The 25,538-nt window shown below is 38.1% G+C and overlaps 1 protein-coding gene across 1 annotated transcript in view; it reads right to left on the bottom strand.

Annotated features, from left to right (window-relative positions):
- Positions 1-25,538, bottom strand: part of DNAH14 (dynein axonemal heavy chain 14) — a 227,336-nt gene that overhangs the window by 20,588 nt on the left and 181,210 nt on the right. Inside the window, exons 64-73 of the mRNA XM_066360143.1 lie at positions 12,920-13,060; positions 10,824-11,039; positions 8,893-9,123; positions 8,479-8,600; positions 7,070-7,314; positions 5,264-5,685; positions 4,986-5,184; positions 3,700-3,915; positions 1,681-1,766; positions 71-227 (exon numbers count right to left, since the gene is read on the bottom strand). Of these exons, the coding sequence (XP_066216240.1) occupies positions 71-227; positions 1,681-1,766; positions 3,700-3,915; positions 4,986-5,184; positions 5,264-5,685; positions 7,070-7,314; positions 8,479-8,600; positions 8,893-9,123; positions 10,824-11,039; positions 12,920-13,060 (2,035 nt within the window). The remainder of the gene's footprint in view (positions 1-70; positions 228-1,680; positions 1,767-3,699; positions 3,916-4,985; positions 5,185-5,263; positions 5,686-7,069; positions 7,315-8,478; positions 8,601-8,892; positions 9,124-10,823; positions 11,040-12,919; positions 13,061-25,538) is intronic.

Below are 25,538 nucleotides of genomic sequence, written 5' to 3'. Positions count from 1 at the left end.
TCTTTTAAACAGACTAGCTGACACGGAACGGGCCGCTGTGTCCCGTCGGGCCCGTCCCCAGGGAGCTTACCGTCTGACTGAAGGAGGACCAGCGGCGTTCCGGCTGTGGACACTTTGTAGAACTCTTTCAAGTTGATTCCGTCTCCATGAACATATTCAGCTCCTATTTTTTCAGCTATAAATGTCCTCACTGAATTATTTAAATGTTCTGGTCTAAGAATTTTTATCTAAAAAATAGAAAACATAGGAGGTAAAGGGAAACACAATAAGCTGTGGGGCTTTGACACCACCATGGAGAATCTGTGCTCTCAAATGTGACCGTGACCCTTGGTCACCACCATGCTGCTGGCTTCTACTTCATCGATCAATCAAGCATATATAAAATTTCTCCACTCTTCTAATTTTTAACTCCAAAAACTTTTTTGTTGTTTGTTTTGTTTTGTTTTGTTTTGTTTGAGGGGCGGGAGAGAAAGGGAAGAGCAAAGACTGGGGAGTTCTGTTGAATTGAATTCCCCGGGCTCTGTTCTAAGCAGCTATGGACAGCTCTGGAGTCGTCCTTATGACCTCATGCCCCTGCTGTCTCACCGTTTACCGTCTCCTTTCTGTCCAACAGGCTAAATAAAACATGTCTATAAGCCAGATGCAATCCTTTTTTATTCTTTCTTTCTTTTGCTATTTGTAGCTGGTGTAAAATTTAAAGTATTGCAAAAAATGAAATTTAGGACAGAAGTCAGAAGTGTTAGTGGCTGCCCAGGCTGGCATGTGTGGGGGGAGGGGAAGGAATGAGGGGAAAGGGAGGAGGGAGGGGGAGGGGAGGGGAGAGGATGAGGACATTCCTCTTTCACTAAACCAGAGGGTAAAATGTGAACAAACAAAGGTTTTTCAAGATGACAAGGAGGAACTTAGGGTGACCTACTTAGGTACAGTGTAACACAGTGTTCCCACTGAGAGCACAGATTTCAGGATCAGACTGTCTGAGCCTCACTTCAGTCCTGGCTCTATTGGGCAGTTTCTAAGCTGAGGTTTTCCATTCTGTAAAATGGGAAAAATAATTGTGTCTAATGCCCAAGACTATTATGAGGGGCTCATGAATGACACCCAGCTGCATCCCTCCAGCCAGATTCTGAAGCAACTGAGAAACAGAAGTCAGGCAAAATATCACCATTATTAATAATAAAGGCCAAGGTGTTGGGTGTGGCTTAGGGTGTGTGCTTCCTGATACAGAACCTAGAATCAGACAGAATGAACCCATCACAAGCAGTGCGGGGCTGCCAGTGTCTTTTCCCCACAGGGCCAGGTGATCTTGTATAACTTATGGTGCTGAGAAGCAGCGCAGAAACGATGCTTTTTGCACGCAGGTGGACCCCAAAAGGGACAGGGAGAAAGGGCTGAATGGTGGGTGAACTCTGGGTTTCTCTCTCAAATTTACCCCTTATAAGACTTCTTCCTTTCTAGGAAGGAGTGGATAGGGGAGAGGGAGACGCAGGAAATGTCTAACAGGACTCCCTCCATGTAAAAATCACATTAAGATGGAGTGTAAGTACTTCCCTCTAACATTAGCGTTCGCTAAATGTTAACTTGTAAAATCAATGTTTTTCTCATAATTTTAGATTTGAAGGGGTTACTGATAAAGTGCTCAAAACATGTAGAATACCAATATTTGCTCATTGGACATCTTACCAAAATAAGTCTTTGAAATGGAGTGAGTTTCTCCCAGGGAAAATTTATAGGATGATATAATTCTTCGTTGTCATTCAAAAGTTCAGCTAGATATAATTTAGAGGGGAAAGAAAGCTGAGATTAACAGTTAAATAGTTTGAATCACTAAAAGATAACATAAATGAAAATGTTTGTTCTAAAGTTATAGAGTTGTTTTATTTTTAAATACATGGTTGATTTCTTTTATAGTGAGCTTTATTTCTATAAGATCTGAGGCATCACTAACTATTCTTAAAATCACACAAGAGGGGCCTGACCTGTGGTGGTGCAGTGGATAAAGTGTCAACCTGGAACGCTGAGGTCGCTGGTTCAAAACCCTGGGCTGCTTGGTAAAGGCACATACAGGAGTTGATGCTTCCTGCTTCTGCCCCCTTCTTTCTCTCTTTCTCCCCCCCCCTCTAAAATGAATAAATAAAAATCCTTATAAAAAATCACACAAAAGGTAGACATTAACGTAAATTTAAGTTTCAACGTGGCTCTCGTGATGTGGCTGATGAACAGTGCTATACAAGATGGTGGACAACTGAAGACAAAAAATGAGAAGCCAAGGGCATAGCCAACACTTCGTCACCTGCTCCTGCATGTCTGATGCTTTTCTGATGAAGATGTATAAACTAATCTCTTGAGAGCTCAGAGATCTGTATTTGTAATCTACCTATGCAAGATACAAGAAGTGGGAATCAAATGAAAATGCAACAAAATAGCAACAACCCAGAGAGAAAACCCTAGGGGAGGAAGGGAATTTCTTAATCAGAACGGGAAAACAAGAAGCTCTGAAAAAAAAAAAAAAGACATAATTGGCTATACAAACATTTAAACATTTGTGTGGTACAGATACTGTAAACAAACCCAAAAGACTAACAAATTTTGGAAAATATTTGAACAAAACGGTTAATAACTTTAACAAGACAAAAAGTTAACCATCTTTTAGACCAGTGGTAGTCAACCTGGTCCCTACCGCCCACTAGTGGGTGTTCCAGCTTTCATGGTGGGCGGTAGTGGAGCAACCAAAGTATAAATAAAAAGATAAATTTAACTATAGTAAGTTGTTTTATAAAGATTTATTCTGCCAAACAGCGAAAATCTGACATAAAGTACTTGGTAAGTAATTATTATTATATGCTTTAACTTGCTGTAACTCTGCTTTATAAATTTTATAAAGTAAAGTTACTTCCCTACTTTATAAATCACCATTACCGTGGAACTGGTGGGCGGTTAGAAAATGTTATTACTAACAGAGATACAAAAGTGGGCGGTAGGTATAAAAAGGTTGACTATCCCTGTTTTAGACTAATAGGATTCTTACAAACAGACAAAAAAAAAAAAAGAGAGAAACCATTCAGTAGGAAAATGGGCTAAATACACGAATAGGCAAATCCTATCAACAAACATCTGAAAAGGCACTTTTTTCGGTAGTAGTTAAGGAAATTCAAATCAGAGCACTTTAGACTCTTTATACAAAAACACATCTGTTATAGAAAATACAGGCAGTCTCCGGTTTCTGAACGAGATGGGCTCTGTAAGTTTTAAAAAGTTTAAATATTTATATGCACAGAAAGGTAAAAAAAAAAATACTACGTGAAGACAAACATCTAAGTTGCATTTAATAGGTAAATGTACCTGTTCCAACTCACACAGAACTTGGACTTAAGAACAAACCTGTCTTGTTCGTAACCTGGGGACTGCCTGGAACATGTCTGTTACATATGTAGGCTTGCTGAGATTCAAGGAACAAAACTCATGGGGTCCAATGAAATGAGTGTGGTACTTCATCTCTGACTTTCTGACCTCTTAACAACGATGACATTCTTAATAATCATTTCACATGATTGTCATGAGGATGGCATTAGAGAACACGAGGTGTGCTGACAACATAGTAATGTTCTTCTCTTCAACTTTTCATAATATAAGATACTGAACTCCATTTTTAAGTTGATCATCCACAGACACTATAGATTAAAACAACAGATGCTTTCTTACTTTCCTCCAGTGAGACATTTTCTGAAGGGAAAGCTGTGCTCATCAAATGATATGGAGCCGTACTGTTTTTCTTGGTGTCCCACTGGGATGCATTCGTTAGCAGGGATTTGCACAGAAGAGAAAATGGTTCCAGCTGACTGCTGACATACTGGCACTGCTTCCACCTGGAATTGGACACCCACTGAAGATGCTGACCTCTGTACATTTTATATAAACCTGATGGAAAAGGAGAAATGATCACACTGGAGGAGATAGGCACTTTACCTGTTAGCTACACATTACAAAGTAGATGCTCAATAAATATGCTGCTGAGAAAAAGCTATTTTATATAACAGTTACATAAAATACTTTCTTTTATTATGGTAAAAACACAGAATTTATCATCTTACCCATTTTTAACTGTACAGTTCAGTAGTGTTAGGCATATTCATATTGCGAAACACATCTAGAACTTTTTCTGTAAATCTGAAGCTTTGGACACATGATACACATGCTGTTGTAAATAGGATTGTTTTCTTAATCTCCTTTTCATATTATTTGTTGTTACTGTATAGAACTACATTTGATTTTTGTATGTTGGGGTTGTATCTTACAACTCTGCTGAATCTGCTTATTAGTTCTAACAGCTACTATATTAGGGTTCTTCAGAGTAACAGAACTAATAGGATACATAGATATATGTATATATATGTAGACATTTATTTTAGGGATTGTCTCAGATATTATGGAAGCTGATTAGCAACTGAATTGAAAATTGACCTCATCAATGTGGGTGGGCATTATCCAATCCATTGAGGGCCTAACTAGAAAAACAACAACAAAAAACTGAGAAAGGACAAAAGTGCTCTCTTCACTTGGGTCTTGTTTTTTTCCTGTGCTCAGACAGAACACTCTTGATTCTCAGGTTTTTGGACTCAGACCAGGACTTACACCAACTCTTCTGGTTCTCAGGCCTTTGGACTCATGCTGAATCACACCACTATCTTTCTGGGTTCTCCAGCTTACAGATGACAGACCACAGGACTTCTCAGCCTCCATAACCATGGAGTTAGGATGATAATAACCATGGCCATTGTCACTCATTCGTCCATTCAAAAATCCCCGAGCACCAATTAGATGCTCAGCAGTGTAGGGGTGCAATGTTGAATTTAGACATCGTATCTGAACTCAAGCTTGCTTTTGGTTTAATAAATATAGAAGCACTGACTTGGAGCACCTTAGACGTCTTTTAGTATTTTTCAGGGAAGTATGTTTTTACTAAATCCAGAGTAATTATTTTTACTTACTATCAAGTTTAGGTTGGGGCATGACACTTTTAGTTTTTACCAATATGGCAGAGTGTAAGAAGATGTTCCATTCCTCGTCTGGTAGGGATCCAATGTCGTCCTGAATTAGACTCTCATGAGCATTACTTTGCATGATTGTAGTGCAAAGCAGAAAGGAGAAGCAAAGTTTATGTTGATTAAACAGAGCTGCAGAGACTACCTGTGGAGAAAATATAACTGTTAGAGTAACATAGCTAGATTAAAGACATTTGCAAAACTCACATTGAAAAATGTCTCACCTTAAAAACATTCCTTGTCAATACATCTATTGCATTCTTAAGATACTTCTTTAAGGGAGTTTTCTCATCATTTAACTTAGGTTCTTTCGAGAGATTTATCATTTCATGAACTTTTATCAGAGACATTTTTTCCCTTTTCAAACTGTGTTCTTCTTGGTCTTTGCCTTTGGAAACTATGGATGCAACAAACACTTGACGAAACCAGTCAAGAGAGAACTGGTACATGTAATTAATTTGTGTGAGGCTGGCCACTAGGAAGTAGAGCAGGGTCCCTCGAGTAGCGATGGGGAGGTAGTTTTTACGTGTTGCTTGAATTTCACTTTCTGCCTTTTTTGTCGCGCTGATGCGCTTTGAAATTTCATTTGAAGTCATTTTCGATTTTCTTAAGATGTCTACAATTTCCTCGTTATCTAGAACACATCCTAAAATCAAACAAAAAATAAAATTTAAATAAAAACCATTGGAACAGTAAGTGGCACCTTCCTCATTCTACACTCTTTACGTAAGAATGTGTTAGTTTTGTTAGTTTTATTTTGGAGATGAGCTCTTACGGGAAGATAAGTCATATATCTAACAAATTTGATTAGCAGCATACATGCCCCTCTTCCCACACCCTCATTTCTTCTTTATATATGACTTTAGTGTTTGTGGATCCCATTTTTATGATAGGCACATAATCAATAGTCATTCCATCATAAGTGTGACATTTCCTCTGTGACCCACTATACAAACAGAAAATGGAAATAAAGTTTCCAATAACAAGTGTCCCATTATTTCATGTGATGGCCTCTAATATTTTCTTTCTTTTTTTTTTTTTTTTTTTGTATTTTTCTGAGACAGAGAGGAAGGGGGGGTGGAGAAGCAAATGGGCGCCTCTCCTATGTGCCCTGGCCGGGAATCGAACCCGGGTCCCCCGCACGCCAGGCCGACGCTCTACCGCTGAGCCAACCGGCCAGGGCCTCTCTAATATTTTCTATTGTGTTCTATTTTCTTTTAACAAATATAAAATTGATAATGACCAATGAAAGTGATTTCTCATCCCACTAACAGGGTGCCCTGATTTCTGAGACGGGAGAAGGGCTGAAGATTGAATCAGTTGCAATGGCAACAATTTAATCAATCACGCCTCCATAAGCCCCCAAAGGGCAGCCTTCAGGGAGCCTGTGGGCTGGTGGCCACATAGAGCAGGAAGAGTGGCACACTGCAGGGGGCAAGGAGGCTCCATGCCCGTTCCCTATACTTTGCCCAATGAATTCCTTGCATTCAGCTGTTCCTGAACTATATTCTTTGATAATAAATCAGTCATCTTGTGTAAAAGGGTTTCCTAAGTTCTGTGAGCCACTCTAGCAAAATAAGCCTACGGAGGAAGTCAAAACCTCTGATCTATAGCTGGTCTGTTAAAAGTACAAGTGGCCCCCTGGGTTTGTGAGGGGCATCTGAAGGACGGTCTGGGGGACAGAACTCTTAACCTGTGGAGTCTAATGCTATCTCAGGTAGATATCATCAGAACTGAGTTGAACAGAGTGAGAAGAAACTAACCAGTGTTTAAGATTTTTCTTAAAACTTACACTGATTATATGGTGGTGAGCATCCTATGACATAATGATCTAAAGCAGAGGGAAGAAGAAATGAACATCAAAATTCAAAATTAGAAGTCGGGTCAGTCACCTATATTAATTAGTTATTTGGGGAAAACTGGGATTTAGTGGTGTTGGTGCCACTCCAGAATACGATCCTTATACCTTTCCTTGTATCCTTCGCAAGGGCAGGTGAAGGTCCCCTCGTGTCACTAAATACCTAACTTACCTTCTGTGTCCTGCAGTACAGTTAATGTTTTTTCCTCCAGTTCTTTAAGAGTCATAGCATCAAGGGAAATACTCTCCAATAATCTGTAACGTTGGTTTTCTAAATGAGGCACTTCATGAGTTAATATAGCAGATAAGAGTTGATCTTGTAAACCTTGGAATGTTACCGTGAAGTTGATCACAGTAACCAAGTTATAAACGGATGGAGGGAATTGTGGGTTGTCTATTTTTGTAGATAAGTATAACCTAAAGCATAAGAAAGGCACCAGTTATGAAACATTTATTTAATAATTAAAAAAAAAATTTCTCCTGGAAGCAAATATTTCTCCAGTGTTATTCAGCCTTGTGCACAAGCAGGCTCTCAATTTATACTACGTAAACATACATTTACTATGTATGACTTTAAAGACACACCATAACCTCTGTTCATACTCCATTTGGTCTAAGCATTTGGTCTTGGCAGAGTAAAGGCAAATGCTAAACAGTAAATTTGACCTGCTACTAGATCATGGTCAGGACTATGGTTGTCACCCTGAGGAAGAAGCCAGTGGTGGGATCTGAGTAAAGAAGACGTGCTTGGTTTGTAATAGGATCACTCTAGCTGCTCTCCTGAGAGCAGTCTGTGCAGAGGGGGTTGCTGGGAGATGCTGGTGGCTTGGAGCAGAGTGACCCCAGTGGGAGTGGACGGGAGTGGTTAGATTCTGGTTCTTGGATCTTCTTCATTGCAACCCAACAAAACAGAGACAGTCCTCTTTCCTTTTTATAAAGGATGAAATTGAGACTCAAAGAGGGCAAACCGGTTGCCCATAACACACAGCCAGAAAGTGACAGAGTGGGGATCTGCCTTCCACAACAGTGCCTTGAGAATTGTATTTCTGTAGTTATTAAATATGACTCTACAGCTGTGCTCTGTGAAGTTAGCTGGTGGAAATCGAATTCCCGGGACCCATTACTACTTGGAACAGGATACGAAGTTTTTATCTGCCTAGGCAAAAATCTCTACCTTTTCCTTCTAGATGTCAAATATGGATTTTTTTTTTCACGGAAGCAGAAGTTTTACTGACTGAATAAAATGTTCAGCAAACAGATAAAATCAAGCTCGTCTGCACCAGGTGGGGCCAGGCTTTCTGTCTGTTGCCTGTCCTGCAGTTTCTGAAAATTCTCCATGGAACCCACTGCTTCCACCAGGCAGTTTGAAAAGGGTCAGTTTACAACGACTTAATAAGTAAAAATTCATTCTCTATTCTGTACCATAATAAACAAGACACCAACTGAAAACATGAAAATAAAAAGAACATTCAAACTATGATCTCCCTTTTCCCCCAGGAGACATTCTCAGGGACCGAAACACAGGACTGCAACAGTATTGTCTCAAAGAAATACAAACATGGGACTCAACTATGACATTACCTAAATTTGGAGTTATATTCAATCTCAGCATCATCAAGCCGTATGTAAAGCTGTCCTCTTCTCTGGTAGATATCCTTCTTTAAAATTGCCTTTAAACTCGGAGCTAAAGTTTCAGGGAGATTCTGGAAAACATATGAATAAAAAAGTCATCTCACAAAATGTAAATCAGTTGGAAAGATACAGCTTTAAAAAAAAGTAAATCTTGTTAATATCTGGACAACAGTAAAAGACAGAGCTGAGAGAATTGAACATTGAAAAGTCAGTATACACACACACACACATGTATGTATACGTGTGGTTTTCCCCTGACAAAATTACCTGTTAGTTACTTAAAGATCTTAAACTTTATTCTCAGTGCATATAATATGTGTCAACTGCATGGAATTAGGGAATCAGGCCAGTTTGTACAAATACCTGCAAGAGGACACTCTCTCCTGTTTTCAGAGCATTTTCAATTTTTTTGATGTAACTGCTGTCCTCAGTGGAGAGCTCCTGCAGCCCAGGTCCCTCCATCTGACGAATCCAGTTGTATGCTTGCTTGTGTGGGTCAATGAGCAGTGGCCACTGACGACTGTGCTTGATCAAGATGGCATTCTCTGTTGAATATTGACCAAGAGGTAGCCCTTGATGATGCCATCGGCGGACCTGGAATAAAATGAGTGCTGTCATTGTTTTATAAACTTCTCCATATCTTTAATATCTACAGGACTTACCCACCCATTAGTCACTCAGTAGCCCAGCTCAACTGTCATGGTATTTGCTGTGCTTGTGTTCAAGTCACCCTTATTTGACTCAATAATAGCCCCAAATGCAAGAGCAGTGATGCCGGCGATTCAGATATGCCAAAGAGAAGCCAGGAGGGCTTACTTTCAGTGAAGAGGTCTGTATAAGTAGAAAAAAAACACTATGGGGGTCCTCAGGTTACAATAGTCTTCACATTTGACGTTTCGAGCTTACGATGCTCACTCCCATAAAAACTTAAATTGAGATGTGAGTCATTTTTTTCTGTTATTACAGTGCAGTGTACAGTACAGTATATTTATGTCCTTTTCCTTTTTCTGTGGTTATTTGTGTTTTTATGTTCTAGATTATGATTTTACAACTGTGTTAAGATAGGTAAGTGACTTAGGCTAGGGTGTGTTTTGACTTACACCAAAATTTGGGTTATGTCAGTGTTGTAGGAATGGAACTGTGTTGTAACTCAAGAACCCCTGTATATAGATAGGGCTTGGTATACTATCTGTGGTTTCAGGCATTCACTAGGGGTCTTGGACCATGTGTTCTGCTTTGGTAAGGTGGGACTACTGTACAGTGAAGCTAGGATCAATTTGGAAAAAATTGTCAACTTCAGAATATTGAGTGCTCCAATTCATGAACATGGTATAACTCTTCATTTGTTTAGTTTTCTTAAAATTTATTTAAATAATATTTTATAGTTTTATTTCCATAAGTTTTACACAACTTTTTAGTAATTCACTGTGCACCCTGTCTGTTGATGTAGAGAAATCCAGTTGGTTTTTGTACACTGACTTTAATCCAGAAACTTAAACTTTTATTAATGCTCATGATCTATCTATCAATATATATTCTCTTTGTTAGATAATCTATGGTAAATTTTCCTTCATTTTCTACTGTCAGTTTTTATGTTTTAGCTGTGTCCTCTTTCAATAACATATGATTTCTGCTTTGTATTTGGGTTTACATGTTTATATCTTAGCCTTTTAACTGGTCTATTTAGTCCATTGGCATATAATGTGATGACTGATTTTATCTGGGTTTAAATTTGTTAGTAGCATTATGAAAACAAGAAGTATTTGCTTCTGAGACTTTGTAAGTTGGATGGTCAATTTAAGTTATCAGCAGGGGAACCTCTCTATCCTCCTCTCCCACTAAAATTACTCTCTGGGGATACAAAAAAAAAAAAAAAGCATATTTCTTTTGTATTCTCTCACCATCAGCATAGAACTTCCATAAATAGACAAAAATATTTATTTGTAAACTAACAAATGTCTATATTTTGGCTGTTTCTAAAAATACTACCTGTGATTTAATAGGTTCACCAATTTATTAATAAATGGAGTTTCAGGGAGAGAAATTGGCTATATTTATTAGATAGGGTAGTAGTACAATGAGAAAAAAGATATTTTGTGGCTTTGGTCCAGAGGACAAGAAATAGGAGATTTAACTGAGGCATTAGAATTATAACCTAACAAAAATTTTAAGGCCTGGAACTGATTTGAGTATTTTCATTTATCAAAATAATTTTGGGAAAATGACCCAAGCCAAAAAAAAAAAAAGCATACACACACAAATTTCAAATCAACAATAAAGCTACTTGGCTGTACCTCCTGCTTTTGTGTCATGACTTCAAGTAAGGAAAAATTAGAAGACAGAGAAATGTCATTTTCAGTGCAAAGACTCTCCCATTTATTCACAATCAACTGGCGAAACTCAGCTGTCAACACTCCACTGTAGACAATGCATGCTGCTGAAATAAGTATGTCACCCACAATTCCTTTCAACTTGTTGTCGATTTGGTTGATTATTTCTTGCCATCGAATCTAAATGTTATAATAAAAATGAGTTACTGTAGGCCCTGGCCTGTTGTTGGCTCAGTGGTAGAGCATTGGCCCAGCATGTGGACGCCCTGGGTTTGGTTCCTGGTCAGGGCACACAGGAGAAGCGCCCATCTGCTTCTCCATCCTCCCCTCCTACTCCCTCTCCCCCTCCCATAGCTATGGCTGGATTGGTTTGAGTGCGTTGGCCCCGGGCACTGAAGATGGCTCTGTGGAGCCTTTGCCTCAGGCACTAGAATAGCTCGGTTGTGAGCATGGCCCCAGAGGGGCAGAGCATTGGCCCCTAGTGGGCTTGCTGGGTGGATCCTGGTTGGGGTACATGCAGGAATCTGTCTCTGCTTCCCACCTCTCACTAAAAAAAAAAAAAATGAAAGAGTTACTGATGATGTTTCCTATTAAATATGCTCTTTTGGACATTAATGGTCTTACCTTGATCTCTCAGTGCCATGTCTATTACTCTTCCCATGCTGTGGTTATAACACAATTGATAATGGATAAAATGAAAAAACAAACTCTTTTGAGGGGAACCTGAGTCCTATTCTTGGATTTGTCAACAGTGTCACAGCCATTTCAAATTCTTTGTATAATAAAACAAGATCATTTAAAAAAATAAATTCATACTATATTAATGGTGTTCAATAATAAATGTCATCGATGTTTATTAAAGCCTCACTTATCTGACATATGCTTTACTTTGAAAAATCTCATTTGATTCTTGCAATATCCTGTTAAGTAAAAGCTGATGTCAAGATGAGGAAGTTGAAGTTTAGAGAAGTTAAGCAGCTTGCTCAAGTTCACAGAGCTTGAGGGGTAGCTGGGATCTGAACCCATACTCTTTGACTCTATGTCCTCCTTCCACAACCATATATGTGTTTAATTGGTTAATTAAATAAAGCATGTTGATCCAGAACCCCATCTTCTTACAGCTTAAAGTCTGGGATAATGCTGATGTTCTATTGCCTCTCAAGGACATGGATTGTCTTCTGAGGAATGGAATCTCCCTCTGGTTGGTCTAATTTCATAATCTCCTTCTTCCTGCCCTATAGGAGTCTTCTCTGATATGTGTCTATTTCAACAATTAAACTCAATTAAACATAGCTTGAGAATTTTGCAATATCCTTGAGATAGATGAGGTATGACTAAACCAAGGTTCTACTCAGCTCACTAGGGATTCAAGTATAGAGAAAGAAGATGAAATTAGAAGAAAAATCATAAGGTAAAAGAGGTCAGAACATGGACTGAACAAAATACACTTACACTTTTCTTTATCTTTCCTAGCAACACCTCCTATCAGCCTCACCGATACATACATTTTTATGTATTCACCTAGGGTTGTTCCTGCCGTAGAAAAGGAAAACTCCTGAGACACTCTCTGTAGGTTTACTTTGGGTCTCACAGACAAAGGTGTGCTGGTGTCTTAGGAACAGGTGGAAACACTTTCTGATCTTTGAGGTCTGTTAACCTCTTTTTTTTTTAATTTTTAAATTTTTAAATTTTTATTTATTCATTTTAGAAAGGAGAGAGAGAGGGGGAGAGAGAGAAGGGGGGAGGAGCAGGAAGCATCAACTCCCATATGTGCCTTGACCAGGCAAGCCCAGGGTTTCGAACCGGCGACCTCAGCATTTCCAGGTCGATGCTTTATCCACTGCGCCACCACAGGTCAGGCCAACCTCTGTTTTAAGATTACTTGGTGAGGAATGCTTTATTTGCATCTGAATAGAGCTGTCTACTCATCTCAGTAAGAAAATGAACCGTAAGACAGTTTTAGGCGATCTACATATAACCTTCAGCAAAAATAACAACTTGAGGTTTGTCAAGCTCTTCAGAAATCAGTGGATGAGATATAAAATAAAAGAAAGGCATGCCTTCTCATCTTCCAGAGCAGTTAGTAAAACAGTTGCAACCTGCAAGCGCCTGCTGTCTAGTTGTCTTCGATTTGCTAATGCATCTTTTTCAGCAACAATATCTTTGTAGGCTGCCTGCAAAAACAGCAAGTGTTCTTCAACCTGTAAGACAATTTATTAATGAGACAAATATTCCTTTCATTTTACCTAAAAAGTTCATTTATATTTATATAAATATAATTGTAACCACTTCATTTTTATATCCTTGAAAATCTTCCAGGAAAGAGAAATTATATTACCAATGAAAATGTACATTGGCTCTGGCTGGTTGGCTCAGTGGTAGAGTGTCGGCCTGGCGTGTGGATGTCCCAGGTTTGATTCCTGGTAAGGGCACAGAGAGGCACCCATCTGCTTCTTTACCCCTCCCCCTCTCAATTCTCTCTCTCTCTTCCCATCCTGCAGCCATGGTTTGATTGGAGTGAGTTGGCCCCGGGCACTGAGGATGGCTCCATGGCCTCTGCTTCAGGTGCTAAGAAGAGCTTGGTTGCTAAGCAATGGAGCAATGCCTCAGGTGGGCAAAGCATCGCCCCCTAGTGGGCTTGCTGGGTGGATCCCTGTCAAGGTTCATGCAGGAGTCTGTCTCTCTCTGCCTCCGCTCCTCTCACTGAATTAAAAAAAAAGAAAATTTATATCATAGTAATTAAATGAAGGAGCCCTTAACATTGCCATTTGTTTTTTTTAAATGCCATCTTCAATAAAGTACATAGACAAAAACTTACGGACCTTGCTCGTAGAGAAGATTTTATGAATTTGACCCCAAAGGCAAGGGAAATAAAGGCAAAAGTAAATAAATAGGACTATAACAAACTAAAAAGCTTCTGCACAGCAAAAGAAAGCACCAACAAAATAGGCAACCAACTGAATGGGAGAAGATACTTGCAAACAACAGCTCTGACAAGGGGTTAATATCCAAAGTGTATAAAGAACTCATACAACTCAACACCAAATGAACAATCCAATTAAAAAATCTGCAGAGGACCTGAACAGACCCTTCTCCCAAGAAGACATAAAAATGGCCAACAGATATATGAAAACATGCTCAACGTCACTAGCTATAAGAAAAATACAAATTAAAACTACAATGAGATACTATCTTACATCTATTATAATGACTATTATCAACAAGACAAGTAATAACAAGCTTTAAAAAGGCTGTGGAGAAAAAGGAACCCTCATTCACTGATGGTGAGAATGTAAACTGGTGCAGTCACTATGGAAAAGAGTATGGAGGTTCCTCAAAAAATTAAGAAAACAGTTACCATATGATCCAGCAATCCTTATTCTAGTTATCTACCCCCAAAACTCAAAAACATTTACTCTTAAAGATATATGCACCCCTATGTTCATTGCAGCATTGTTTATGGTATCCAAGACATGGAAACAACCCAGTGACCTTCAATAGAGGATTTGATAAAGAAGATGTGGTACATATATACAATGGAATACTATACAGCCATAGAAAAGACAAAATATTGCCATTTGTGACAACATGGATGTACCTTCAGAAAATCATGCTAAGCACAATAAGTCAGTCAGAAAAAGCTAAGAACCATATGATTTCACTCATACGTGGGATGAAAAACTGAAACTCATAGACACAGACAATAGTATGGTGGTTACCAGAGGGAAGGGGTGAGAAGTAGTAAAGGGTAATGGGGACCAAATATATGGTGACGAAAAATGATTTGAGGCCTTGGCCAGTTGGCTCAGTGGTAGAGTGTCGGCCCGGCATGTGGATGTCCAGGGTTCGATTCCCAGCCAGGGAACACAGGAGAAGCGCCATCTGCTTCTCCACCCTTCCCCCTCTCCTTCCTCTATCTCTTCCCCTCCCGCAGCCATTGGAGCAAAGTTGGCCTGGGCACTGAGGGTGGCTCCATGGCCTCTGCCTCAGGTGCTAGAATGGCTCTGGTTGTAACAAAGCAACAGCCCAGATGGGCATAACATCGCCCCCTAGTGGGCAAGCCAGGTAGATTCCGGTCAGGTGCATGTGGAAGTCTGTCTCTCTGCCTCCCTGCTTCTCACTTCAGAAAAATACAAAAAAAAAAAAAAAGAAAAAAAAGATTTGACTTTGGGCAGTGGGCACACAATACAATATACAGATCACCACAGAGACATACACCTATGTAATCTAACCAGTATCACCCCAATAAATTTAATTAAAAAAACTTGGCTAGTCTAAATGGAGAGATTCCTTAGGTATAAAGTATCTATTAAATTTTAAAAACTTAATACAAAAAAGAATTTCAATTTTTATATTAATTGTATGTTGAAAAATATATTACTTCGAATATATTGGTCTAAATAAATATATTACTAAAATTAAAAATTAAATGCCATCTTCCTTAATAGGTTTTCTTATATTCTTAGTAGTTAAAAGTTTCATCATTTTCAGCTTTATTTATTTATTTTATTAAATTTAATGCAGTGACATTGATAAATCAGGGTACATATGTTGAGAGAAAATATCTCTAGATTATTTTGACATTTGATTGTGCTGTATACCCCTCCCCCAAAGTTAAATTGTCTTCTGTCACCTTCTATCTGGTTTTCTTTGTGCCCCTCCCCTCCCCTAGCCCTTCTCTCCTTCTTCACCCCCTCCCCCCTCCCCCAACCTCCCGCCCCTGTTGCCATCACATTCTTGTTCATGTCTCTGAGTCTCATTTTTATGTCCCTTCTATGTATGGATTCATCTTAGTTTTTTTTTTTTCTGATTTACTTATTTCACTCCGTATAATGTTGTCAAGGTCCATCCATGTTATTGTAAATGATCCGATGTCATCATTTCTTATGGCTGAGTAGTATTCCATAGTATATATGTACCAAAGCTTTTTAATCCACTCGTCCTCTGACGGACACTTGGACTGTTTCCAGATCTTCGCTATTGTGAACAATGCTGCCACAAACATGCGGGTGCATTTCTCCTTTTCGAGCCATTCTATGGTGTCCTTGGGGTATATTCCTAAAAGTGGGATAGCTGGGTCAAAAGGCAGTTCGATTTTCAGATTTTTGAGGAATCTCCATACTGTTTTCCACAGTGGCTGCACCAGTCTGCATTCCCACCAGCAGTGCAGGAGGGTTCCCTTTTCTCCACATCCTCGCCAGCACTTATTCTGTGTTGTTTTGTTGATAAGTGCCATTCTGACTGGTGTGAGGTGATATCTCATTGTGGTTTTAATTTGCATTTCTCTAATGATTAGTGATGTTGAGCATTTTTTCATATGCCTATTGGCCATCTGTATGTCCTCTTTGGAGAAGTGTCTATTCATCTCTTTTGCCCATTTTTGGATTGGGTTGTTTGTCTTCCTGGTGTTGAGTTTTACAAGTTCTTTATAAATTTTGGTTATTAATCTCTTATCAGACGTATTGTCAAATATGTTCTCCCATTGTGTAGTTTGTCTTTTTATTCTGTTCTTGTTGTCTTTAGCTGTGCAAAAGCTTTTTAGTTTGATATAGTCCCATTTGTTTATCCTGTCTTTTATTTCACTTCCCCGTGGAGATAAATCAGCAAATATATTGCTCTGAGAGATGTCTGAGAGCTTACTGTCTATGTTTTCTTCTAAGATGCTTATGGTTTCACGGCCTACATTTAAGTCTTTTATCCATTTTGAGTTTATTTTTGTGAGTGGTGTAAGCTGGTGATCTAGTTTCATTTTTTTGCAGGTAGCTGTCCAATTTTCCCAACACCATTTGTTAAAGAGGCTGTCTTTACTCCATTGTATTTCCTTACCTCCTTTGTCAAATATCAGTTGTCCATAGAACTGTGGGTTTATTTCTGGGTTCTCTGTTCTGTTCCATTGATCTATATGCCTGTTCTTATGCCAGTACCAGGCTGTTTTGAGTACAACGGCCTTGTAGTATAACTTGATATCAGGAAGTGTGATACCTCCCACTTTATTCTTCTTTTTTAAGATTGCTGAGGCTATTCGTGTTCTCTTTTGGTTCCATATAAATTTTTGGAATATATGTTCTATATCTTTGAAGTATGTCATTGGTATTTTAATTGGTATTGCGTTGAATTTATAGATTGCTTTGGGTAATATAGACATTTTAATGATGTTTATTCTTCCTAACCATGAGCACGGTATATGCTTCCACTTGTTTGTATCTTCCTTGATTTCTTTTATCAATGGTTGTAATGAATTCCTTGAGTTGTTTTTTGTCTTGGAAGCTTTTTATTTCTCCTTTGATTTTAAACGATAGCCTTGCTGGATAAAGTAGTCTTGGTTGTAGGTTCTTGTTCTGCATTACTTTGAATATTTCTTGCCATTCCCTTCTGGCCTCAAGTGTTTCTGTTGAGAAGTCGGATGTCATCCTTATGGGGGCTCCTTTGTAGGTGATAACTTTTTTTTCTCTTGCGGCTTTTAATATTTTCTCTTTATTGCTTAGCTTTGGTATTTTAATTATGATGTGTCTTGGTGTAGGTTTCTTTGGGTTTCTCTTTAATGGAGTTCTCTGTGCTTCTTGGACTTGTGAGAGTTTCTCTTGCATTAATTTAGGGAAGTTTTCAGTTATGATATGATTGAACAAAGTCTCTATCCCTTGTTCTTTTTCTTCTTCTTCAGGAACCCCTATGATGCGGATGTTATTTCTCTTCATGTTGTCACAGAGCTCTCTAAGTGTTTCCTCTGACTTTTTGAGTCTCTTTTCTCTTTTCTTCTCTGCTTTCATGCCTTCATTCCAGTTGTCCTCCAACTCGCTGATTTGATCCTCAGCTGTATCCATCCTGTTTTTAATTCCTTCCATTGTGGTCTTCATTTCTGATATTGTATTTGTCATCTCTGACTGATTCTTTTTAAATATTTCAATATCCTTTTTTATACTTGCTATTTCTTTATTTAGGTTTTCAAACTGCCCCTCCATTGTTGTTCTAAGATCCCTAAGCATCCTTACAATCATTATTTTGAACTCTGCATCTGGAAGTTTGATTATTTCCATATCACTCAGCTCATCTCTCAAAGGTGTCTCTTGTGGTTTCATTTGGGTTGCACTCCTTTGTCTTCTCATAATGATGTTTTATTTGTAGAGTTGGTTGAGTCTAGGCTTGGTGTTGTCTGCCTCCAGTTTTCAGTTGTGTTATTTCTAGGTCTTCTTGGGTTGGTATCAGCTATTATTTGTAATCCACTTTCGGATTTGGGCAGCTTTGATGTCTTGATTTGTTTGTTTTCTTAACAGGTGATAGTCTTGTTAACTGATCTCAGCAGGGGGCTTCCTTGAAACTGTAACCAGGAATGCTGTGGGTGTAACCTGAGACGCTGAAGGTCTCTTCCACCAACTAATCTCACTGGGGGCAGGGTTTTTTCTCAGCTTCAGTAGGGGGAGGTGTATCTCAGATCTCCATGGAGACCTGAGTTACTGCCCCTCCTCCCCACTTCTTGTTTTCAGCTGTGTCTTGTTGTGCTGATTGGAGCTGGATAGATGTCCGGAGACCTCTGATCCGGAAGCACTTCAGCTCTGTTTTGTGAAAGGTTCAGTCCCTCCCCCAGCTATGGCCGCCTCCAGCACGAATGAGTCAGCTTTTTTATTTCGTTTCTTGCATACCTTAGCCCCTCACAGTCTGTCCCTCTCCTTGTCCTTTCCACTTGGGAGATAAGCTGGTCTTTTCAACCCACCTTGCTCCCTGGTCGCCAGGTAAGTGGCTGTGAGCAGTAGTTTCTGCTCTTTTTCCTCTGTGAAATCCTCTCTGGGCTCTCAGCCTCACCCCCCCCTTCCGTTCCTGTAAGCAGAGGAGATTCAGGCACTCCTTACCAGGATTATTGTGGCTTCCTCTTTGCTCCTTGGTTTTTGAGAGCTGTTCTTGCAGTTCAGTGTTGGTTTTTCATGCTGATTTTTCCTAAATTGATTTGTATTCCAGTTTGGTGTTGAGAGTTGGGCATCTGTGCGTCCGCCTACTCCGCTGCCATCTTCAAAAGCCCTGGGATGTCTTCTGAATCAATTGTGTCCTGTTCCCATTAACCATTCCCTAAGCCGCTTGAAGTCCAGAACCTTGTTGACTTGTCTTTGTATCCTCAAGACTTCATGTGGTGTCTGGCAGAGAGTGGGTGTCCAGTATCTGTTGAACTGCGCAGGTCACTCTCCGTCCCTCGGCCTCACTGGGCATCAACTTCCTCGCGGAAAAATGAGGCGGATGGCGACCAGTTCTAATCCTTCCACCGGTGGTTCTAACCGTGCCGGATGCTTGATCCAGGAGTTCCCAGGTGACTCACATAGGACCCGCCTCAGCTTTATTTTTCATACAGAAAATTTTATATCATATTCAAGTTACTTCTCTAAGACAAATGATTTAACTTTTTCATCCCAGATATTCACTGACCAGCCCAGAGGAACGAATGAATTTTTGAAGTTATGCTAGTAGAATGAATTGACTATTAAATCATCCCTATGCTCCTAGTAGGAAACATTTTCCTGAATAGCTGGTAAATTTTCTTAAATTACCACTGATCTTGATAATAACCTTGCTCAAAAACATTTGGTGAATTCCTACAGGAATGACTGCCTAAGGACACATAGTCCAAAGATTTGGCCCTGCCAACAAAAATTATCCACAATCTGACCCCAACCTTCTTTCCCAATTTCATCTTCTTTTTTTTTTTTTTTTTTTTATATAATTTTATTTTTTTAATGGGGTGACATCAATAAATCAGGATACATATATTCAAAGATAAAAAGTCCAGGTTATCTTGTCGTTCAATTATGTTGCATACCCACCACCCAAAGTCAGATTGTCCTCTGTCACCTTCTATCTTGTTTTCTTTGTGCCCCTCCCCACCCCCTATCCCTCTCCCATTTCCCCCTCCCCCCCGTAACCACCACACTCTTATAAATGTCTCTTAGTTTCACTATTATGTCCCACCTACGTATGGAATAATACAGTTCCTGTTTTTTTCTGATTTACTTATTTCGCTTCGTATCATGTTATCAAGATCCCACCATTTTGCTGTAAATGTTCCGATGTCATCATTTCTTATGGCTGAGTAGTATTCCATAGTGTATATGTGCCACATCTTCTTTATCCAGTCGTCTATTGATGGGCTTTTTGGTTGTTTCCATGTCCTGGCCACTGTGAACAATGCTGCAATAAACATGGGGCTGCATGTGTCTTTACGTATCAATGTTTCTGAGTTTTTGGGATATATACCCAGTAGAGGGATTGCTGGGTCATAAGGTAGTTCTATTTTCAGTTTTTTGAGGAAACACCATACTTTCTTCCATAATGGTTGTACTACTTTACATTCCCACCAACAGTGTATGAGGGTTCCTTTTTCTCCACAGCCTCTCCAACATTTGCTGTTACCTGACTTGCTAATAACAGCTAATCGAACAGGTGTGAGGTGGTATCTCATTGCCGTTTTGATTTGCATTTCTCTAATAGCTAAAGAAGATGAGCATCTTTTCATATATCTGTTGGCCATTTGTATTTCTTCCTGGGAGAAGTGTCTATTCATATCCTCTTCCCATTTTTTTATTGGATTGTTTGTTTGTTTGTTGTTGAGTTTTATGAGTTCTTTGTATATTTTGGATATTAGGCCCTTATCTGAGCTGTCGTTTGAAAAAATCATTTCCCATTTAGTTGGCTTTCTGTTTATTTTGTTATCAGTTTCTCTTGCTGAGCAAAAACTTCTTAGTCTGATGTAGTCCCATTCATTAATTTTTGCCTTCACTTCTCTTGCCATTGGAGTCAAATTCATAAAATGCTCTTTAAATCCCAGGTCCCTGAGTTGAGTACCTATGTCTTCTTCTATGTACTTAATTGTTTCAGGTCTTATGTTTAGATCTTTGATCCATTTTGAGTTAATTTTTGTACAGGGGGAGAGACTGTAGTCCAGTTTCATTCTTTTGCATGTGGCTTTCCAGTTTTCCCAGCACCATTTATTGAAGAGGCTTTCTTTTCTCCATTGTGTGTTGTTGGCCCCTTTATCAAAAATTATTTGACTATATATATGTGGTTTTATTTCTGGACTTTCTATTCTGTTCCATTGGTCTGAGTGTCTATTTTTCTGCCAATACCATGCTGTTTTGATTGTCGTGGCCCTATAATAGAGTTTGAAGTCAGGTATTGAAATGCCCCCAGCTTCATTCTTTTTCTTTAGGATTGCTTTGGCTATTCGGGGTTTTTTATAGTTCCATATAAATCTGATGATTTTTTGCTCTATTTCTTTAAAAAATGTCATTGGAAGTTTGATGGGAATTGCATTAAATTTGTATATTGCTTTGGGTAATATAGCCATCTTGATTATATTTATTCTTCCTAGCCAAGAACAAGGTATATTCTTCCATCTCATTATATCTTTTTCGATTTCCCTTAACAATGGTTTATAGTTTTCATTATATAAGTCCTTTACATTCTTTGTTATGTTTATTCCTAAGTATTTTATTTTTTTTGTTGCAATCGTGAAGGGGATTATTCTTTTGAGTTCCTTCTCAGTTGTTTCATTGTTGGCATATAGAAAGGCTATTGACTTCTGTATGTTAATTTTGTATCCTGCGACCTTACTGTATTGGCTTATTGTTTCTAGTAGTCTTTTTGTGGATTCTTTGGGGTTTTCGATGTATAGTATCATATCATCTGCAAAAAGTGATACCTTTACTTCTTCTTTTCCGATATGGATGCCTTTTATTTCTTTGTCTTGTCTGATTGCTCTGGCTAGAACCTCTAGTACCACATTAAATAAGAGTGGAGAGAGTGGACAACCCTGTCTTGTTCCTGATTTAAGGGGGAAAGCCTTCAGTTTAGTGCCATTTAATATGATGTTAGCTGATGGTTTATCATATATGGCCTTTATCATGTTGAGATATTTTCCTTCTATACCCATTTTGTTGAGAGTCTTAAACATAAAATTGTGTTGTATTTTATCGAAAGCCTTTTCTGCGTCTATTGATAAGATCATGTGGTTTTTGTTCTTTGTTTTGTTGATATGGTGTATTACATTAACCGTTTTACGTATGTTGAACCATCCTTGAGATTCTGGGATGAATCCCACTTGATCATGATGTATTATTTTTTTAATATGTTGTTGTATTCGATTTGCTAGTATTTTGTTTAGTATTTTAGCATCTGTATTCATTAGAGATATTGGTCTGTAGTTTTCTTTTTTTGTGCCATCCTTGCCTGGTTTTGGTATGAGGGTTATGTTGGCTTCGTAAAATGTGTTTGGAAGTATTGCTTCTTCTTCAATTTTTTGGAAGACTTTGAGTAGAATAGGAACCAAGTCTTCTTTGAATGTTTGATAAAATTCGCTGGTATAGCCGTCAGGGCCTGGACTTTTATTTTTGGGGAGGTTTTTAATGGTTTTTTCTATTTCTTCTCTACTGATAGGTCTGTTTAGGCTTTCTGCTTCTTCTTGACTCAGTCAAGGAAGGTTGTATTTTTCTAGGAATTTATCCATTTCTTCTAGGTTGTTGAATTTAGTGGCATAAAGTTTTTCATAGTATTCTACAATAATTCTTTGTATATCTACGGTGTCCGTGGTGATTTCTCCTCTTTCATTTTGGATTTTGTTTATATGAGTTCTTTCTCTTTTTTCCTTGGTAAGTCTTGCCAAGGGTTTGTCAATTTTGTTGATCTTTTCAAAGAACCAGCTCCTTGTTCTATTAATTTTTTCTATAGTTTTTCTGTTCTCTAATTCATTTATTTCTGCTCTGATTTTTATTATCTCCTTTCTTCGGCTGGTTTTGGGTTGTCTTTGTTCTTCTTTTTCTAGTTCCTTAAGGTGTGAAGTTAAGTGGTTCACTTGGGCTCTCTCTTGTTTGTTCATATATGCCTGAAGTGATATGAACTTCCCTCTTATCACTGCTTTTGCTGCATCCCATAGATTCTGATATGTCGTATTGTCATTTTCATTAGTCTGTATATATCTTTTGATCTCTGCACTTATTTCTTCTTTGACCCATTCATTTTTTAAAAGTATGTTGTTTAGTTTCCACATTTTTGTGGGATTTTTTTCCTCTTTTTTGCAGTTGAATTCTAGTTTCAAGGCTTTATGATCAGAAAATATGCTTGGTACAACTTCAATTTTTCTGAATTTGCTGATGTTGTTTTTGTGTCCCAACATATGGTCAATTCTTGAGAATGATCCATGTACACTGGAGAAAAATGTATACTCAGTCACTTTGGGATGAAATGTCCTGTAGATGTCTATCATATCCAGGTGCTCTAGTGTTTTGTTTAAGGCCACTATGTCTTTGTTGATTCTCTGTTTGGATGACCGATCTAGAGCCGTCAGCGGTGTATTGAGGTCTCCAAGTATGATTGTATTTTTGTCAGTTTTTGTTTTAAGATCAATAAGTAGCTGTCTTATATATTTTGGTGCTCCTTGGTTTGGTGCATATATATTAAGAATTGTTATGTCTTCTTGATTCAGTGTCCCCTTAGCCATTATGAAATGGCCATTTTTGTCTCTGAGTACTTTTCCTGTCTTGTAGTCAGCATTATCCGATATGAGTATTGCTACACCTGCTTTTTTTTGGATGTTATTTGCTTGGAGTATTGTTTTCCAGCCTTTCACTTTGAATTTGTTTTTATCCTTGTTACTTAGATGAGTTTCCTGTAGGCAGCATACAGTTGGATTTTCTTTTTTAATCCATTCTGCTACTCTGTGCCTTTTTATTGGTGAGTTTAATCCGTTTACATTTAGTGTAATTATTGATACTTGTGAGTTCCCTATTGCCATTTTATATCTTGCTTTCTGTTAGTTTTGTGTCTTGTTTGATCCTTCTCTTTTGTTTTTCTATCTTTTGTTTTTATTTGGTTGTATTCCATACATCTTTCCACTGTTGCTATCTTTTTTATCTCATGTGCTTCTGTGGTGGTTTTTTCAATGGTGGTTACCTTTGAATAATGAAAAGGGTCCCTACCCTGTTCATTGTAGCGAACTATTTTGTGAGTACTTTTGCACTCCATCGTCCTTTGCTACTGTTAATCTCCATCTTCTCCCCCTCTTTCTTTTTGTTGTTGTCACAGTTTAAATTTGGTTTTATTGTGTTCTTCTTGGAGCTTTTACTTGTGGCTCTGTTTTTTTTTGTTCTTTGTATCTGATTGGAGAACCCCCTTTAGTAATTCCTGGAGTGGGGGTTTTCTGATGATAAATTCCCTCATCTTTTCTGTATCTGTGAATGTTTTTATTTCTCCTTCATATTTGAAGGATAGCTTTGATGGGTATAGTATTCGTGGCTGAAAGTTCCTCTCTTTCAGGACTTTAAATATTGGGGTCCACTCTCTTCTAGCTTGTAGAGTTTCTGCTGAGAAATCTGATGATAATCTAATGGGCCTTCCTTTATATGTTGTATTCTTCTTTTCCCTGGCTGCCTTGAGAATTTTTTCTTTGCTGTTGGTTTGTGTCAATTTCATTATGATATGCCTTGGAGTAGGTTTGTTGGGGTTAAGAAAACTTGGAGTTCTGTTTGCTTCTTGAACTTGAGGCTTTAGTTCTTTCCACAGGCTTGGGAAGTTCTCATCTATTATTTGTTTGAGTATGTTCTCCATTCCATTTTCTCTCTCTTCTCCCTCTGATATACCTATTATTCTTATGTTATTCTTTTTGATGGAGTCAGATAATTCTTGTAGGGCTATCTCATTTTTTTTAATTTTTGAGTCTCTTTCTTCTTCTCTCTGTTGTGCCTCAAGTTGCTTGTCTTCTATTTCACTAATCCTCTCTTCTATCTGACCTGTTCTATTAGCTAAGCTTGTTACTTCGTTTTTCAGCTCGTGAATTGAGTTTTTCATCTCTGTTTGATTTGTTTTTATAGTTTCAATTTCCTTGGACATATATTCTTTGTGTTCATTGAGTTGTTTTCTGAGCTCCCTAAATTGCCTTTCTGTGTTTTCTTGTATATCTCGGAGGATTTTTAGGATTTCTATCTTGAATTCTCTGTCATTTAGCTCCAAGGTTTCCAATATATTAAATTTTTTCTCCATAGATTTTTCCTCATCTAGCTGTGTTACCTCTCTTTCTTTTGTATCCATGATATTCGATTTTCTCTTCCTTAATGGCATCTGAGGGTGGTTTTGTTGATTGTATTAATGAGATTTAATAAAGAATAAAAAGTTTAAAAAAATAATAAAAAAAAATCGAAAAGAGTTGTTTTTTTTTTTAAAAAAAAATTAATAATGAAATAAAGAAAAATAAAATAAAATAAAAATTAAAAAAAAAAAAAAAAAAAAGGAAATTATTCCCCCCCTCCTTTTTTCCTCTCCTCTCCTCTCCCCTCTTTCTTGATAAAATCTTGTGGTGGACTGTGAATTATAACAAACAATGCCTGTGATGGAGGGCCTGAATTGGGGAAAAGTAATAAAGGGGAAAAAAAAAAAAAAAAAAAAAAAAAAAAAAAAAAAAAGAAAGAAAGAAAGAAAAAAAAAAAAAGAGCGTATGGACCCACAAAAAGCAAATAAGGAAAAAATTTGGGTCAAGAATAAAATGATTTGCTTTTAGGTGTTGGTTGTCTAAGAGTTATGATGAGAGGATTAAGAGGAAAACGGAAAAATGGGGGGACAAATTAAAAAATTACTATTGTATTTAGTGGAACAAGAACTAGATAATATGGAGAGCCAGGGATGGGAGCACTGCTAGTGAGTTAAAAAGGTGAA

The sequence above is a fragment of the Saccopteryx leptura genome, chromosome 1 (genome assembly GCF_036850995.1).
Source record: "Saccopteryx leptura isolate mSacLep1 chromosome 1, mSacLep1_pri_phased_curated, whole genome shotgun sequence".
NCBI lineage: Eukaryota > Metazoa > Chordata > Mammalia > Chiroptera > Emballonuridae > Saccopteryx > Saccopteryx leptura.
Note: the sequence above shows the minus strand (reverse complement) of the source record. Positions and strands in the feature narration are given on the sequence as shown.